Below are 17,623 nucleotides of genomic sequence, written 5' to 3'. Positions count from 1 at the left end.
GAGCACTGCAGTGTACATTTGTCTGGACAACAGTGAAAGACGGGTAACATCAGGGAATTCTTTCCACCAATACAAATATGAGCAAAGGAGGCAGAGAAATATGCTGACCGAGGTCCACGGGAAAGCGTAGAGAATATTTTATTTGTTGCAGATATATTAAAAAGCTTATTTGTTCCGATTGGTGTTTGTGAAGAGAGAGACACGTATCGCAGGCCGACCACGTGTTTCTCCCAACAGGACCTTCAGGAGATGTTTGCAAAACAGAGTAAATTACGTGGGTGTGTGGAGAGGCGGGAGGAGCTTGGGAAAGGCTTAACTAGCCGCAACGAAGGAAAGTGACCTCATGGTCATGACAACACATAAGTCGGCGTTCGAACCCTGTACCCTCTGCTTAAGCATAACAGCAGGTTAATTGTCGGAGAGAAACGTGCTTTTTGGTTCTTTACAAACTGTACCCTAAACGTATATAATTCATACTTTTTTTTGCATGTGAGAAAAATGACAGTGGATCAACTCCCGTCCCCCCCCCATCAGAGTCCCTATTGACAGAAACCAGTGAACAAAATACACACATGAAAGACACACACCTCCAAAAAGGGGTTCAAGAATCGGGAGATACAGTACTGGTTTACAGGGAAAGAGGGAGGTATAGAAACAAACAAACAAACAATCATATTTTTACAACGAAATGTGCTTCACTCAGCTGTTCACCATTGTCCTATATTATATATATTTTTTTTTCTTTTTTGCGGGGTGTGGTTTAGGGTTTGAGTACAAATGTCATATTTCCATCGATGTTTTTTCCTTCAACTTACCGAAAACAGAGAGGCCCCCCCATGGGGCAACATGCACTAAGACTGCAGAAAAAGGTCCAGTTCCTTAGCACTTGTGTTGCGGAGACCCTGCGGGCCGTGGGACGGATCCAGCGTGAGAACCAGAGCTGTAAAATGACCAGGCTTAACAAATAGACCCTTTAAAAAAGCAGCCTTTAATTTGAACCTCAATGCTTTGGTAGTAAAGTTCAACACTTGGAAGGCATGACGTACTGATGGTAAGGGGTCCGACTTCAAAACGTCACAAAGTTCTTGCGAACAGAGAAGATGTCAGTCCAGGTAAGTACGTTTACTGATTCCGACGTCTCGAGAGAACGGCTCACCTGTCTACCGAAGCGGTGCGCCGTACACATATTCCACATGAAAAAGACGAGAGTGGTGTTATTATTTTAGCTTTTGTAGGGTAAAAAACTGCTGAGCGGAGTTTGTAAAGTCCAGCTACAAAAATATATATATAAAAACATTTAGGAAAAAAAAGATTGTATGCCCTTAGGCTGGAAAGAACATTAAAAGATGTCACAATATCATTAACTGGATGTCTAGCCGTTATGGACAGGAACATATTGCCTTTTACAAGTACACAGATAATGCAAAAAAAAAAATCACAATGATCAGCAGAAATCAAGCCTATATTTTCACAAATAAAATATAACCAAAAGCCTTTTAGATATCCCAGCTTCACATTTTACATCAATTTTGTATGCGTGACAAATTGTTTAAAGAATTAATACCAACCTGTCGTTAAGTTTCTACTGCACGTCCTCGCTGTGGCGCATTAAAAAAATGTCCGACAAACATATTTGCTTTTAACACATTTATACTGTTAAAATACAGCACCGGAAAAATAAAAACATCCATAATTATTGGAGGGAAAGCTTCAGGATTTTACGCTGTAATGGCCAGATTAATTCGTGATCCAAGAGAAAGGAGCTGATTATAGATTCCTGATCACTGGTGATCATTATAAATCAATAGCAATTCCACCGTATTCGACTGTGAAAAGACACTGCAGACACCCAGAACTGGACACTGAACATCACTTGCATCTTATTGAGTGTATGTACATACGGGCACACACATGCACAACAGAAAGCATATACTTTCCGGGGGGGAAAAAGTTGGCCATGTACAGCATTTTTCAGCATTTTTAATCATGTGACACTTGTTCATATACATATATATATATGTGTGTGTGTATATACATATATATATATACACATATATATATATATATTTCCTACACACACACACCAAGCAGACATTATTGCCAGATTGTTCAAGGTAACAAGGAGGGAGTATATTGTGGCTACAGCACCTCATCTGAAAATGGACGAAAGGACAGAACACAGTGGAAGGGTGTCTTTGGGGAGACGAGACCAAAACAGTGGTATCGCCACAGTATATTTCTCAACAGGTTCTCTTAAAGTCCTCCAGCAGCCGCAGGCCTCTATGTGCTTATGCCCTGTGCTTCGTCTGCTGTGCCTGTGCAATAAATGGCGGAAAGCAACTGTGTGCGTTTGCCACTGGGGTGTGGGCAAAAATGGGGTATGTGGGGTCGATGCCCAAGGGTGTAATGGTTACTGAGTTCTGTAGCGGGGGTTTGGGAGCGAGCCATAACACTCCGCAGTAAATTCACCTCCACCTACCTGTGAGTCCCGAAAAATCATTTTCAACTAGAAAGTTCAGTGTTGTTACGCTAAGATGGGGCTGGAGCTAGAACAAGCGAGAAGTTCCCACACTTCTTTCCTAGGAACGCAAACACTTTGCTTTGACTTGATGCTGGCAAGAGTTGCTGCAGCAGGCTCTCACATCAGCACAACACATGCTCTAACCAAGGACACGCCGGTGTTTCTAAAAATAACGGAACATGGCATGATGCAGAAAAGAAAGGGAGTGTTCACACCTCCCCATACAGTGCCTTGCAAAAGTATTTTGACCCTTGACCATTTTTCTCAATCGCAAATGGTACACTGACGTTTCATTTTCTTTGAAACGTTATTTCAAAACAGTGACACTCAAAGTGTTTTATGAAATGCAGTATTTTAAGGTGACATTGTGTTATGTTAAAAAAAACATATTTCAGAAAAATCAAAATAAGTGAAAAATGCTGCCTGCATAAGAGTTCAGTCCCTGTGCTGTAGTAAGCGCCAGGTTTACACTGATGAAAAACAACTGTCCTAATGCCTTATAACTGGACGCTACCCATTAACGTAACACATTTTTTTGGAAAAAAACAGTAATGTTTAACGATCATTAATTAGGCTTGGAATCTGAAGATAAAAAAAGAAGAGCTGGAGAGGAAATAATACAAATGTACAAAGTAGGAAAAGGGTGCAAACATAATACACACACACACACACACACACACACACACACACACACATTTTCAGAACCGCTTGTCCCATACGGGGTCGCGGGGAACCGGAGCCTACCCGGCAACACAGGGCGTAAGGCCGGAGGGGGAAGGGGACACACCCAGGACGGGATGCCAGTCCGCAAACATAATATCAATATTAAATTTAATATCAATATCCAAGTGTTTGGATATCCCAGTGCGCTCTTTTAGCTTATTAAATATCACGAAGCGGAGGATAACATGACACCACCCTAGCACTGCATGCAAAAGGCAAAAAAAAAAAAAAACATTGTATAAAACTGGCCAGTATGGGAGGATATCACATAAGAAGCCATTACTCAAAAAGAACTATCTCATCGCACATCTAGAGTTTTCTAGAAAGAATGGAAGTGACCCAGCAGCAATACAGGAAAAGGTTTTATGATCAGATGACACCAAGACAGAACTTGTTATTCAAAACTCAGTGCTGTGTATGGCACAAACTTAATACTGCCTGCACCTTAAGAAGCACCATCCCTGCTACGGTAACCACCAACTACGGTGGTAGCAGCATCATGCTGCGGGGCTGTGATCTTAATGATGCTAAGTACAAGGTCAATGCAACAGTGGAGGAGTTCAAGAATAAAAGGGTGTATGTCTTATATTTCCCCAGTCAAAGTCCCATTGAGAATCTGTGGCACTAGTTGAAAATAATCGTCTACAATCATCGCCCTCCCAACCTGAACAACCTGGAGCAAAATGCCGTTGAATAATGAGTCCTAAATCACTCATGAACAGTGTGCTGAACTGGTACATTATTACCCTAAAAGAGTTATGCTGTTATTGCAGCACAAGCTGACTTTTCCTAGTTATGCTCAGGGTATGAATACTTATGTAAACAGCCTATATCAGTTTAAGAAAACATTTAAAATATTTCCAAACTTCTTAAATAATTTTGAGCTTCAAAGTTTTGAAATAAACCATCAAAGAAAAAATTCAACACACCAGTAAACAGTCAAGGGTGTCAATAATTTTGCAACATGCTACGTGACAGTTCATAAAGATACAATTAACCACCCCCCTTTCCAAAGCAAACAAATCACACACACAGCCTATCGGTGAAAAAATATACTATTTCAATTAAATGCGAAGTTCAACAAGATGTAGACAAAGCGATTGACAGACGTCACCTATCCCTCCTGTATCACAAGCTCTGTACCAACTACAGACGGTCATAAATGAGGCAACACTCATTGCGCCCCATCAGGGCCCTGCTGTCATTTTTAATGCGGCAAGACGTGAATGTTGAGGCACGCAACCTTCAGGTATCCATTCTGGGCGATTTCTGCTGCTCCAAACAACCTGCTCAGTTCCGACACGTAAATCTCCAACATTTCAGTCTCGTTAAAATGCTCGGCCCCTTTCCCGAATCGAAACCCAGTGCATCCACACATCAGTTCCCCTCCATGACACCCTGTCCCAAAGCACGTTCCCTCAGTATTGAATATTCCAGTTCCGCCCTGCAGCAAAGCCCTGCGTCAGACCGTGTCCATGACAACAACCCCGGCACACAGGGCTCACTCGTATGCTTACCAATCCCGAACAGCTTTAGGGTCGCTGTCCTCAAAAATCACCGTACGACTGATTTTTAAAACGCACATTCATCTGAAGATATATTTTCCTCTTAGTTTCAGCTCTTTTGGTTTAACCAGCACTCCTCTCCACATTTTTCCAGCACTTGTTAAACACGCTGCTGCTTCACGGGTACCACAGTATCTGCACAGCCAAGACACAGTTAGTGTATATCCAGAGTATATATAAATATATATAGCTTTGGTTCAGTACCTAACATAAATACTCACTTCAGGCAAATTATTGTTGGCTATGCAAACGCAGAAAACCTAATCTCATGCGTGACAAACAAGCAGCACTTTTAAATATGAACTCTTGACATTTAAAAGCTATAGGATGAAGCTCACACCGGGAGGCTACAAAAGGAGTCGCCAGACCAAAGATCCGTTTCTTCAACGAGCCTCTGTCGGGTCTAGAGGTTCCGCAGGAGTAAACTTTGAACTGCGTACACAAATCAGTAAGGCACTACTAGGGAACACTGCTAAACCCTACGACTATGAGTATTCAGAGTTGCACCAGGGTGTGAGAAAGGTAGACTACACACACGGCTGAGGGGCAGAACACGCACGTACACACAGACGGACGGACGATCACATTGTACATGCCTATGTTTATCATAACCACTGTGCAATCACATTGAGAGATTATGGGGGGAAAACAAAAATCTATTGGTATCATCGGTGCTTCATAAAAGAAGGGGGTGCAGTTTGCTACATTCTAAAAGGGCTCCGGGTTAAAGTCCTACGTTAAAATTAATCTACATTTTCCCTAGACGTGAATAAAAACAAAACAAAATCTATAAATACGCTAGAAAGTTTGTCTTCTTCTATCGTCTGTCGTATTTCCGTGAGGACTCCTCCAGCTCATCGGTCACTGGAGTAGTTAATGATTTGGAAATGGGTAGTTCAAGGCCATCGCTTGTTTTTTGTACAGCAGCAGTTAACCGTTATTTCACCGAATCCTCCTCACTAGCAGTCGCAGAGTCAGGGTTGTTCTCTTAAATAAAAAGGGAAAATAAAACAAGTTCATTTTAATCCGGTGACGATACTTTCATGTTAGCCTACAGCGGAAGCTGTGCTGAGAAAAACTAAAGAAAAAAAAAATGAAAAAAATACAAAGAAAAAATGGCAATATCGCTATTGGGATATCTGTAAAGCGGGAAAACCCGATCAAAAGCAACAAACTGGCCCTTTAAAAATGAGTTTCAAAAGAAAAATCAAAAGGACTCCGCCCCTTTCTCTTCCCATCACAAGGGTTGCGTGACGATCTCCCGGTCTTCTTCTCCGTCATTGTCTTCAAGTTTAACGTGTGCTCTGCGGGACTGCGCCGGTCCTTTGGGGGCGAAGCAGCGATCGAAGGACTCCAGTGTGTCGGCTCTAGAGGTACGGGTACTGGTTCACCTTGGTGGGGCTCAGAGGGTATCCAGTGTAGACGGCGGAGCCAGGTGAAGCGCTGATGTATGTCTGGTGGGCGAATGGGGTTTGGTATTGGCTGTGGTGGAGCGTGGGGGAAGGCAGCACACGGGGGCCCATGCTGACGGGCACCATGGCGGGTGGGTAGGCGCCGTGCGGGACCGCGTGCCGGGCCGAGCCTTGGGGGCCAACGAGATGAGCCACGGCGCCGGTGGAGCCCAGGGCGGCGGGCGCCGTGTAGGTGTATAGGTGCGGCTGTCCCGGAAGGTGGGCGGCGGCCAAGTGGGGGTGCACGGCGGCCGTGTGGGAAGGACTGTTGTGATGGAAGGAATAGGGAGCTTGGGCCGCGAGCGTGGGAGCGATGTAAGCCTGCTGCCGCCGGTGGGTGGAGCTTCGTTCAACTGCCATGTGCTGCTGTGCCTGTAGGGGGAGTCAGAGAAGAAAGGCACTACTACGCCATTGTATTGTTCGCATTCGGTTTACACTCATACGAATGTACATAGACGCACGCGAGCAGAGCTTTGCTGTCGAGTGTGAACAGACAGCGATGGTTCGGTTCCGCACCTGGCTCAGGTTGAGGGGCTGTTGTTGGAAGGAGGGTGCCACGGAGCGCTGCTGCCGGTACGGCCCAACCCCGATCCCTGCCCCGGTCCCCGCCCCGGCGGAGTGGCTGCCGCTCGGAAGCGCCCCTCCAGAGGGTTTGTATTTGTATACCGAGTTCTGCTGCACTGCTGTGTCTGTAGGAGGAGGAGGAAGAGGAGGAGGAGGAGGTGTCAGTCAAAGAGAGCAGAAGAGGGTGAAAAGCCACCGATCCACCAGCACCGCAATACCGCTGAAGACCGTCACCAGCTTCTAGATCCGCCCTTAACAGAAACAGGTAACTTGTGACGCTTACGGACCTTAAGGACTTATAAACGATTAACATGGATGAATGATGCGTTGTACCTTATGGTGGAACGTGAACTACCTGTACTGTAGAATCACGTGTCTGCATCTATATTGTATCTTCTATGACACGTATGTCGCTTTGGAGAAAAGTGTCTGCTAAATGAATACATGTAAATGTAATAAATATAAAATAGAGTGCAAGTACTTATTTAGGAATAGCATAGTTTATACTGTCATATATTTGTTAATGAGTAATGAACACTCACTATTTCACTTCCTAGAAATTAAAAATAAAATCGAACATGTCAGCAATCAAAACTAGAAGTCTGTTCGAGCCCCAAAGAATAAGAAATATGGTACCGTGTGGCGGTGCGATCAGTCGATGTCATCGTATGCCGGATGTAACGGTTGGCGTTAAACGTTACGAGCAAACGTCGGGACTTGAAAATAATATAATAAGGTCGATGGGATGGCCGTCGTAAAGTCTGGGTCATAATTAAGTGACACCTGAGGACCACCTGTTCAACCACTACACACTGCTAAGGGGTGCTGCTAAGGCCAAATCTTTAACCGCTGTCAGGAGATGGTTTCTTTCGCCATTCTGACCTGGCAACAGGCCTTCGCACTCAGTCAAAGCCTCACTGGACTGGGTCTTCAGAGGAGGGACGATGATGGTGCGGGGGTTGTCCGGCGGCGCGCCCGTAGAGTCAAACCCGTTGTTGTTGGCCGGCCGTGGATCCACGGCGCAGGGGCTGTCGCTGCCGGAGCAGTCGGAGTCGGGGGAGTCGTGCACCGTCACGCAGCTGATGACGTTCTTCCTCTGCTTGGATGTGCTGCTGGAAGAGGAAGGAGCGGGAATGGCCCCCAGTCACACACAGTCGAGACTACGCCGTCCCCATCTCTCGCTCGGCTCTCCATCGAGGCAACAAATAAAAGTGAAGGGAAGAGAAAAAGCGGTGCGGACTGTGCTGCGGGCGACCTCTGACCTGGTGTTGTTGCGCTTGCAGTCATCTTCCTCATCCGTGTCGCTGCTGATGGTGATGACGCTCACAGCAGGGCTCGGGGTATCGGGTATGACGATGGTTTGGCGCGGGACGTTAGGGGGTTGCTGCTGCTGCTGCTGCTGCTCCCGTGTGGTGCTAGACATGGGTTCGGCCCAGCTGCCACAGGCAAGGGGGGCACCGCAGCCCGAGGGGGGTGCGTTCTGGAGCACGGCACAGCGGGGTGGCGTGTTCTCCTTCACGCGCTTGGAGCGCTGCGGTGAGGGCGCCGCCTGCAAAGACGTCGCTTCGTACGTCGATACGTTCCTGCGGGGAGGTGTAATGATTAGGTGTGCCGCCTTCGGGTCCCAAAGGTGCCAGGTTTGAATCCCACTTCCTACTGTACTACCCTTGAGCAAGGTACTTACCTAAAAGTTGCCCCGGTAAAAAAAAAAAAAAAATGCTAGCTGATAAATGGCAAAATTACTGTAAATAATTCAATATTGTAAGTCACCTTGGACAAGTGTGATAAATAAATAAATGTAAATGGTGAGAAAGAGTACTTCTCACAGGTAATCACAGTTTTTAACTGAACCCCGGAGAATCATATTTCAGTATTTCATGGCTATTGATGCAGAATTACTAAATACTTCACTGGGCCTGTTGATGCAGCATAACTAAATATTGTATGTTATAAAAATTTTCTGTTAACAGGCAGATTGCAAAAAAGGGGAAAAGAGGGCAGCTGGGCCTGTCAGTGTGAAAGGTACATTAAGAACTGCGCGGGGGGGTTCATCCCTAAAGAAACAACATCAGCCAGTTTCCATTTGTGCGACCGACTTCAGTACTGCCCACACAGGGGAGAATGAGCTTAATGAGCCGTGCGTCAGCACGTTCCCAATGAACCAATGTACGTGAGCAGAACCAATAATGATGACGACAGAATGAAATTCATACGAATACGTTTTGCTGTCTTTGGACTGCGAGGTGTGACGTGCGAGTGCCGCCCTCACCTGGCCGGAGGCTGGTGCTGCTTGTTCTTCTTGGACGAAGTAGAGATGCTGGTTGGCTGCTGCCGCATCACGTGGGCCACGCCCACGTTGAGGGGCTGGTTCGAAGGGAGGGTCACGTGACCGGTCAGCAAGGCTGGCTGCTGCATGATGGGGTTGTAGTGGCTGCTGTGGGGATGGGAATTCCTGCAAATGGGAAAATGCACGTCAACAACACAAGGCTTTCCATGTAAGGCCACGGTAATAAACTCGCTAACATTTCTTAGCTTGTGCAGGAGTGAATAAATCAGCACACGGTACATCTCGGGTCTTTGGAAACACGATGGCTACAAAAACAAAGGATAGCCTGGGATATTACAGTTCACATCAGCCAGGGGGTAGAGGAGAAGGGAGGTCAGGGTGAGGGATTAAGGGGGTGTTGCCCCGGAGACTAGCCCCATCCTCGGTGCGGCAGCATAGACTGCGATGGCTGCCACTGTTATGTAGACTCAATAATGCATGAGCTGAGTCACAGTGTTTCTCAAAGGCTACAGAGGCTCACATATTCTCCATATGGCGCTTGTACGCTTTCCCTCTGGAAGTCTTAACTGTGCCGCAGTCCCCGTAAAAAACACATTTCATATTCATTCTATATTTCACAGCCGCCATTCGCTGTTGAACATGAGAGTTATTTGCCCAAGAAATAAGGTACAGGAAGACATCTGGTACAGTGTATATTTTACCTTTACATACCTAACTATTTACATAGATAATTCAAGTAATGGAAAAGCCCAGGCAAAAATCAAACTTTAATATCCTTAATAAGATTTTATGCTATTGCAAATGAGACACCTCAAGAAGATTTGGAATATTGATATACTGACACATTTGGTCAATCCTCAATTATTGTCACGGTTAATAAGAAGAGTATCGCTCACCTCCAGCTGGCCAGCGGCTGGGTGGTCGCCATGGTGTCGGGGATGACAGCGTGCTGCACTGAGGTATGTGTGAGCTGCTGCCAGGACGGGGGCAGCAGGATCTGCTGGGTACCACTGGGCCATGGCTGCTGAAGTGGGAGGGGTGTATGGAGCCACAGAAGACGTAAAATGGAAGAAGAGAAAAAAAGTTTAACAAGGAGAGGCAAGGGAGGAAGAGATGGTAAGAAAGCAGATAGGAAGAGGGAAAAAGGAGTAGTTATGATGCATTTGCTGGAATCTCATTCTACAGTTGCACATATGCCTTCTTCAACCCCTCAAAGACCACATTTACATCACAGCCATGCCCTGATAAAACAGAATTTCCTGATACAACTTGGAATTCATTGAAACCTTAGTGTCTGCAAATGAGCCAAGCAATGAGGCAGTAAAGCAGCCCCACAACATTACACTCCCCCCACCATGTTTTACAGCTGGGTCTTGGTGTTGGTATTCAATATTTTATTTTCTCAGGCTGTTCTCAAAATGACAAAAGAACGAAAGCCGCAGCCTTAGATCCCATGGCATCTCTGGAATCGAGCAGCCCTGACAACATACGTCTGCTCTTTCTGTTAACCAGCTCCACCTAGCAGCTGGTGATGTCATGTGTGACAAACCATCCATGACTTAAGGGTTACAGAAGCTATTCAGCTATGAGACCAGCCACTTTAGTTCAGCCTTTCCTCATTTCCACAGGCAGAGCCATTGCTACACTACTCAAGTGCTCACTGTTCAAGTCATGCACAGGCTCTTTAATTCCACTGTTCAGTGCTTTGCATCTGTATGCGCCGCAGTGGGCGACCCCCAGAGGGCACTGTGGCATTAAACACACAGCAGCGTAGTGAGCAGTGTGTTTTCCATACAACACATGACTGTTTGCCCTTTCTGTGCTTCCAACTACTTGCTGGGAGGGCGTGCCGGCCGGGGGACCGGGCCCCGGCTCATGCGTTCAACGGTCGCTGGCGTTTGGCTGGCCATGGAGAGCTGAAATTAGCACAAGAATATCGCGCAGTCAAAAAACACAGTGTTTGCATCACTGTGCAAACGAGCCCCCCCACTCGTAGCAAAACTGTCCAATCGCCACTCTCCCGTTCCCTTTGCTGACTGGCAGACAGAGGCAGGGGTAGAACCTCAGTATGCGTGTGAGTGTGTGTGCATGCTCACGCATGTAAATGTGTTGCCGTGTCTGTCACATGCCACCGCACCCCAGACTTACAGCTCCCAGCTGCCTGTGCTGCCCTGTTGTGGGTAATCAACCCGTCTGCCTGAGAAAGGCAGCACAAACAAGGACACCCCACCTCCTCACACCCTGAGCCGTCACCAAGGCGACCCCCATCCCCCACCTTGTGCTGCTCTCTAGGGAGGGGCACCCTCCATCGTCCCGCTCAATTGTCTATGTTTTCTGCATTGCGGGCCAGGATAAAGCCCTGACCGGGACCCGGCCCCTCCCCGGGCTGCATCGGCCCCACGGGGCCCAGGGGGTCGGGCAGCAGCTCGACTGCAGCACAGGGGTCGGGCCCCTCGGCAGCGGGTACCACAAAGACAAAAGCTCCCAGGGGAAGAACTCAGACATTCCCTGGTTCCAAGAGCTGGGTCAAAATTGCGTGTGTGTGTGTGTGTGTGTGTGTGTGTGTGCGCGCGCACTGCTCACACACAGCGCCCAGAAAGCAGTTTTCCATTAAGCCACATTTAGTAGGTTTTTTTTTGATCCTCATCCACTGAATGGCAGGAAGAGGCTGGACAGGGAAGCTCAGACAGATGTCCTGCACATGGCTGGATAGAAAAGCTGGTCTTTATCGTCGGTCCAAGATTCCTGCTGTAAATATTTCATTATCGGTGTGGCAGAAGTGAGACAAACGGTTCTCACTTCACTGCCGGTCTGCGCCGAGCATATGAAGGATTACGTCCGAGTGAACGGGAGACGTGAGCGCCGGCCGTGATGGGCGGGAGGCTCACAAAATTGCAATCAACTGAAAGTGAAACAGACATCGGCCCTTCGTTGGAGGTCCGACACGGAAACGGTCAAGGAGGCGATGGGAGCTAGGATCCGAGTCTGGAGTTTGGACCAAAGCTGGTCTGTAATTGCGGCGTGGTGGATAGAGCCACTGCCTTGTACTGCAAGGACCCAGTTTTGTATCCGACCTCCTGCCGTTGAACTTTTGAGAAAGGTGCTCTCCATGAAGTGCTCTAGTAAAAATTACCCAGTTGTATAAATGTGTACATGCATGCAAGTAGCTTAACAGGGTAAGTCCCATTGGGGGAAAAGTGTCAGCTAAATAAATATAAATGTAAATATGACTTAAAGAACTAATTCTGAGCTATATGGGGGCAGAAGGTGGCACAGCACTTAGAGCTGCTGCTTTACACTTCAAGGATCCAGGTTTGCAGTATAAATACTGTATAAGTGAGTAACTCATTTTAAGTAGCTTAACATTGAAAGTTGCTTCAGAGGAAAGAGATCAATGAAAAACTGTAAATGTAATCTAAAATTCATCAGACTCCATTCTTGGGAGTCAAAGGAATGAACGATTTAAACGAATAAATGTAAACGTTGCAGAAAGTTATGGTCCTCGTCACTTTTGGTATGTTTATGGAAGTGGTGGAGAGGAAAAAAAAAAAAAAAAAAAAAGTGTCACAAAACTAAGGCCGCCAAACAAAATGAACTTGAGGACCAGTCCCCTCCGTTTCATATTCCATGTGAACAAAATTACTAACAGTCACCATCAATGCTGCCTTTCAGAACATGTAATTAAAATCCCATCAGGCAATTCAGATTCCTCTGGGAGGCAGAGAACAACAGATGGAAGATAAGCTTTGGAGCATTTGGGGCCGACTGTTGTAGCATTAAAGTATCTACCAAACTCACACAGCCAAAGGACAAACAAACACATATTTACTGCTACCTTTTTTTATTACTGTTATAATTTTGTTTCTTGCCTAGTGCTTTCACCCCAAACATCATATAGTTCTGCCTATGCCGTTCTGCAGAGCTGTATAAAAACAAAAGAAAAATCACGATCGCCTCAATGCGATCTTTAGAACAAAGGACTACCATTCCAAAACATTACACATCAGGAAAAAGAAATCAGTTTTAAACAAACTTTTATTAATACTACTCTTTATTGCATTTTTTATACATAACTTGTTGCTGAACAGTAGCTTAAAGGGTCCCTACACGAGCTTGTGTCGTCTGTTAATCGTTGGTTTATGCTTGATGTTTTTTGTTTCATTAGTTCCAAGAAGTTGCCCAGAAGAACATGGCAACGGACAAAAATTTGTCTGGAGAATGGAGGAAATCATTTGGACAATTTCTCATTAACTTTAACTTGTTACTTTGTGGCCACCCTTTACACACACTAGTAACTTACTGGTAACACAAAGACTAATTCACTACTTTCGACAAGTCGCAATAAATAAATAAAACGTCACTATGACATTAAGATGGCACGTGTACTATTGGCGTGACTTCCAGACTCGTCTGGTTTATGTCATGTCTGATGTTAACCTCTGTGGAAGATTAAAGGGGGACATGGAGCGTAGCGTAGTGCAGGCTGTTTCCACGGCAACGGGGGCGCTCCTTACCTGTGTCAGCAGGCCAGGCTGGATCTGCAGGGGCTGGGCACCGGGTGCCTGGGTCACTATGGGAACGGCGCTGTCCATACGCACGGAATAGCCGCTGTGTTTGGATGGAGACGCCGGGAGACCTGAGGATGGGACCAGACCCAGGATTCGTGTCGCATGCGGTCATGTAGACAGAGGACCGTTTCTCTCATCCCTCAAAATTTAATAACACCAGATCTCATTTATATTAATAACAGACAGTGCAGTCTTTCTGAAAAAGTTCAAGCATAATCAGCACATAAAAATACAGATGCACTTTTGCTCATCTACCAATCTACCTGGCTACACTGTATAATGGCGACACAAAGCCCATCTGTGGTAATACTACAGTAATACTTTCACGTCCTGCTTAATGTCACCGTGGACGCCCTGTGAATGTGAACAACCTTGTGGTCATGATAAAGGACGACGCCCTCGGTTCAACAGCGTTTCCTCTGGGACTGCGCTGCTTTCGCAGGGCACCGACACACGCACGCACACACGCACGCTCCCTGAACAAATAAGGCACGGCGACAGACAAAGGCGTCATCTCTACGAAATCACCCGCCTCTCGAACCGCCATCCAGCCATGACAAATAAGCTAACCTTTAATAATTCCTCTCAGTATTTCAATGTGAGAAGCTGAACGGAGCATTCAAGCATCTCTGCGTCACAGCATCATCGAAGGACTCGACGGGTCTCCCTGGGTACACAATGGTGTAAACGCTAGGTACACGTGTCTCATCCTCTGTCTGGACTGGAGCTCATTCACAAAAACTGTATGTGTGTCACCCTGACATCTCTCTCTCTCTCTCACACACACGGGGTATTTCTACACAAGCCCTACTTACACGCTGGTTGAGCTGAAGCCCACCCGCACTACACCTGTGCTTACAACCTGTACACCTGCACCGCACACTTGTCACACACACGGAAACACTTAGAGCAGTGAATCAGCCTAGTTTTTCTACCAATTAACACCTCGTCTTTACTGCTCGAAATCGGCTTCTCGGCATTTTGGAGAACCGGCGACGGCTGCGTCTTTGGGGCGCAAACGTCGGCGCGGCAGCTCACCTTGGAAGCTGGGAGGGCAGACGATGAGGGCCTGCTGGAAGGGGTCGGGCCGGGCAGGGCAGAGCTGGGAGGAGCCAGGCTGCAGGGCTACGCCCCTCTGGGCTACGCCGGGGGGCTGGAAGAGCGTGGTTGTGTATGTTAGCGAGGAATAAAGCATAATTCAGCCAGCGCTTAGAGTTGCGAGCGGACGTGCTGAGGAAGGCCTGTAGCCGAAATGCACCCGTAGCCCGGTTTCGCTCGAAATAGACAAACGCAGTCAAGCTGTGTGCCCAATTACACATTTCACATGGTTTTTTTGGCGGATTCAGCATCAGTTGGAGTCGTTTTTCCTACGCTTCCTGGTGAGCACGTATTATATTTTCTAAGTAGGGAGACACATTTATTTATTAAGCAGACACTTTTCTCCTAAGTGACCTACAATGTTTATTAACTAAAATTTAGCTGTATATTAACTAGTACTTGGCTGTATCCGAGATGACTTACAGTGTTAGATACACTACAGCACATGCATACACAACAATACAGTATACAGGCATCTGGAGGAAACCCACGTGACCACGCCAAGGGTGCCCCCCCCTCCAACCAATTTAATGGATAAATTAATCGAGCATTGTGAAAATACACGATATAAACCGTGTTGGTCAAGTGAATCACTGTTAGCTGGCACCTCATTTTTTCTTCATTTTCCCTAAATAATATACCGTTCGCGGGGACAAACTGCACTTAAAGAACTGCTGATAGCGTTAAAATATTCCCCACTGTAATTATGCGAAATGCTGACAAAGCGAAACGTCCAAACAAAACCGAAGTGCGTCAGGATAAACCACGTTTCAATTCAGAGCTCCGCGTTTCCCCGCGGTTTAACTGCACGTCAATCATTTCATGGGAAACTGTGCCAAAATGCAGCGACTGCTAAACACCAATAAACACAAAAGTTTCAAATAATATTTATGATAACGGAAATGATTTACGACTTTTCACCGTGCATTACGGCACTTGTCGTACTGTCTAGCGTAAAGGCTCTGTAAAAGTCCATGTTACTTATTTATTTGTTCTTCCTCTTTTTTATTTCGTTGGGTATAACCGTGTACGTTGTTGGTACGTATCATGTGTTAAGCCACCGTGTGTTTATTTCCCTGTAGAGACTAATAAAGTACCATCATACCCTGCCCTCTGTCCTTAAGGGGCATTCTGACGCTGGCTGTGATTTTCGAGTAAGATGACGGGAGCCGAGGACGCACGAGCAGCTCTCGGATGATGCATCCCGAACAGGATCTGCGACGTCACCTTCCCAAGCCAGCGCACTTGGGCTAACATTTCATGAGAAAAGGTTGGTTCTACTTACCCACCACTGTCTTCTCATGGGTGATCTCGCTGAGGAAGTACGAGAGAAGAAGGAACCACCAAGCAAAGCAGCATGGAAAAGTCAAGCCAACAACCAGCCCGTAGCTCTGTTTCATGCACAACACGCCGATCAAAGTGTGAGAGTATCTACGGTCATTTCGTACGCCAGCAGGTGGCATAGCGGCTACAACCACTGACCCTAATCCCACCTCCTGCTGTAGTACCCTTTAGCAAGGTACCTAACCCTAAATGGCTCCCATTATAATTATGGAGCGATGATGGGAGAGCACACTTCAATTTACCAAAAGATGCTTCATTTTTCGGGACGTGTTGAAAAATAAAACACCCTTTGTCAAACCTGAGTGTGCTTTCCCATCATTGCTCCAAAATCTTACATACACCCTGGAGTTTCGAGCACCCAAGCCCTTGGTTCTTTATTATCACCAAGTTGCTTGTATTTTTTTGTGATTTCCAATAACAATTACTCAGCTGTATAAAGTAGCTTAACATTATTGGCCACCTTGGAGAAATTTGCAAGCTAAATGGGAAAAATGCACAAAAATCAATTTTTATACCAAGTTAAAGAATCAGAATCTCCCCAAAAGAGACAGCGACTCAGTTGCCGACGTCATACACATATAATGCCACTTTTACAAAAGCTGAATGGGACAATACTAGGTGAACGTGGTCTCTCTATTTGGTGGTTGTGGAATCGGCGTTTTCTGTTCCCACTGGGCCCGACGCACCCGGAGACCCGGAAAGAGAGCACGTGAATCAATACACCCCGGCGGCATCCATCAGGCCAAACAAACATCCAGTGCAGGAGCCAGTGAAAGAAAGGAAGAGTAATGTTTCAGTCCTGCAAACATCCACAGAATCAATCACGGTGATGGACCGTCACGCTTGCTCGGAACCACGGTTCTCCGAGAAACCGCTGAAAAATACCGATCCATCGACGCCGCGGCCCCGTGCATTCGTTCGGCACGTTTCTGCTGCTAAACCGGCACGAACTGGATGTAGAAATTGTGGCGCTGAATACTTTATGCCATAACGTTCATGTGTCGGCTAAAATAAAAACTTCAGCTAAGTGAATAAAATCTTTCCCTAAATGTAAAAGCACTGGGGGGAAAAAAAATGTGGTTACAAAGCCTGGCACACAAAAAGATGAGAAAAATCAAAAAGTACCCATAATAATGGCTTTTTTATTATGCTGGCTGAATAGAGAGAGAGAGAGAGACGCAGGTCCAAACTGCTCTGGTTAACTGTTGCCATGCGTACCGCCGTCAACACGGCTGATGACCTCTCTGAAGAAGATCAGAGCGCCGCAATCTGTATTTCGAGGACTAAAGGTGCATCAGGAGCACAGATCCATCATCGACTTCCAGCACAGTATGGAAACACAGTTTTGCCCCCACCAAGTGCCCACGCACGGTTTGAAAAGTTCCGTAATCTCTGCCTTCTTTTTCACTGAAAAAGTTGGGGATTCTTTTCGACTTACGCTCGTATTTGCAAACGTGGGAAGTTTTTATTTGATGAAAAGCGAACAAAGTTACAGGCGCAAT

The 17,623-nt window shown here is 46.3% G+C and overlaps 1 protein-coding gene and 1 long non-coding RNA gene across 4 annotated transcripts in view; one reads left to right on the top strand and one right to left on the bottom strand.

The window, feature by feature from the left end:
- Positions 1–6,105: 6,105 nt before the first annotated feature.
- LOC114910551 (uncharacterized) lies at positions 6,106–17,595 on the top strand. The gene is made up of 3 exons (XR_003797700.1): positions 6,106–6,182; positions 6,956–7,089; positions 15,860–17,595. It is a non-coding gene; the product is annotated as an uncharacterized LOC114910551 (long non-coding RNA).
- The window catches only part of hipk2 (homeodomain interacting protein kinase 2), a 61,565-nt gene continuing 50,112 nt past the window's right edge, over positions 6,171–17,623 (bottom strand). The window contains exons 9-16 of one of the 3 annotated variants that reach the window (XM_029252098.1): positions 14,718–14,832; positions 13,626–13,747; positions 10,008–10,135; positions 9,094–9,276; positions 8,087–8,407; positions 7,707–7,936; positions 6,777–6,949; positions 6,171–6,632 (exon numbers count right to left, since the gene is read on the bottom strand). In XM_029252098.1, the coding sequence (XP_029107931.1) occupies positions 6,177–6,632; positions 6,777–6,949; positions 7,707–7,936; positions 8,087–8,407; positions 9,094–9,276; positions 10,008–10,135; positions 13,626–13,747; positions 14,718–14,832 (1,728 nt within the window). In that variant the 3' untranslated portion in view covers positions 6,171–6,176. The remainder of the gene's footprint in view (positions 6,633–6,776; positions 6,950–7,706; positions 7,937–8,086; positions 8,408–9,093; positions 9,277–10,007; positions 10,136–13,625; positions 13,748–14,717; positions 14,833–17,623) is intronic. The other 2 variants (XM_029252100.1, XM_029252099.1) reach the window with 2 other exon arrangements.

This window comes from Scleropages formosus, chromosome 5 (genome assembly GCF_900964775.1).
Source record: "Scleropages formosus chromosome 5, fSclFor1.1, whole genome shotgun sequence".
Classification (NCBI taxonomy): Eukaryota; Metazoa; Chordata; class Actinopteri; order Osteoglossiformes; family Osteoglossidae; genus Scleropages; species Scleropages formosus.
This window is presented reverse-complemented; position numbering and strand designations above follow the sequence as displayed.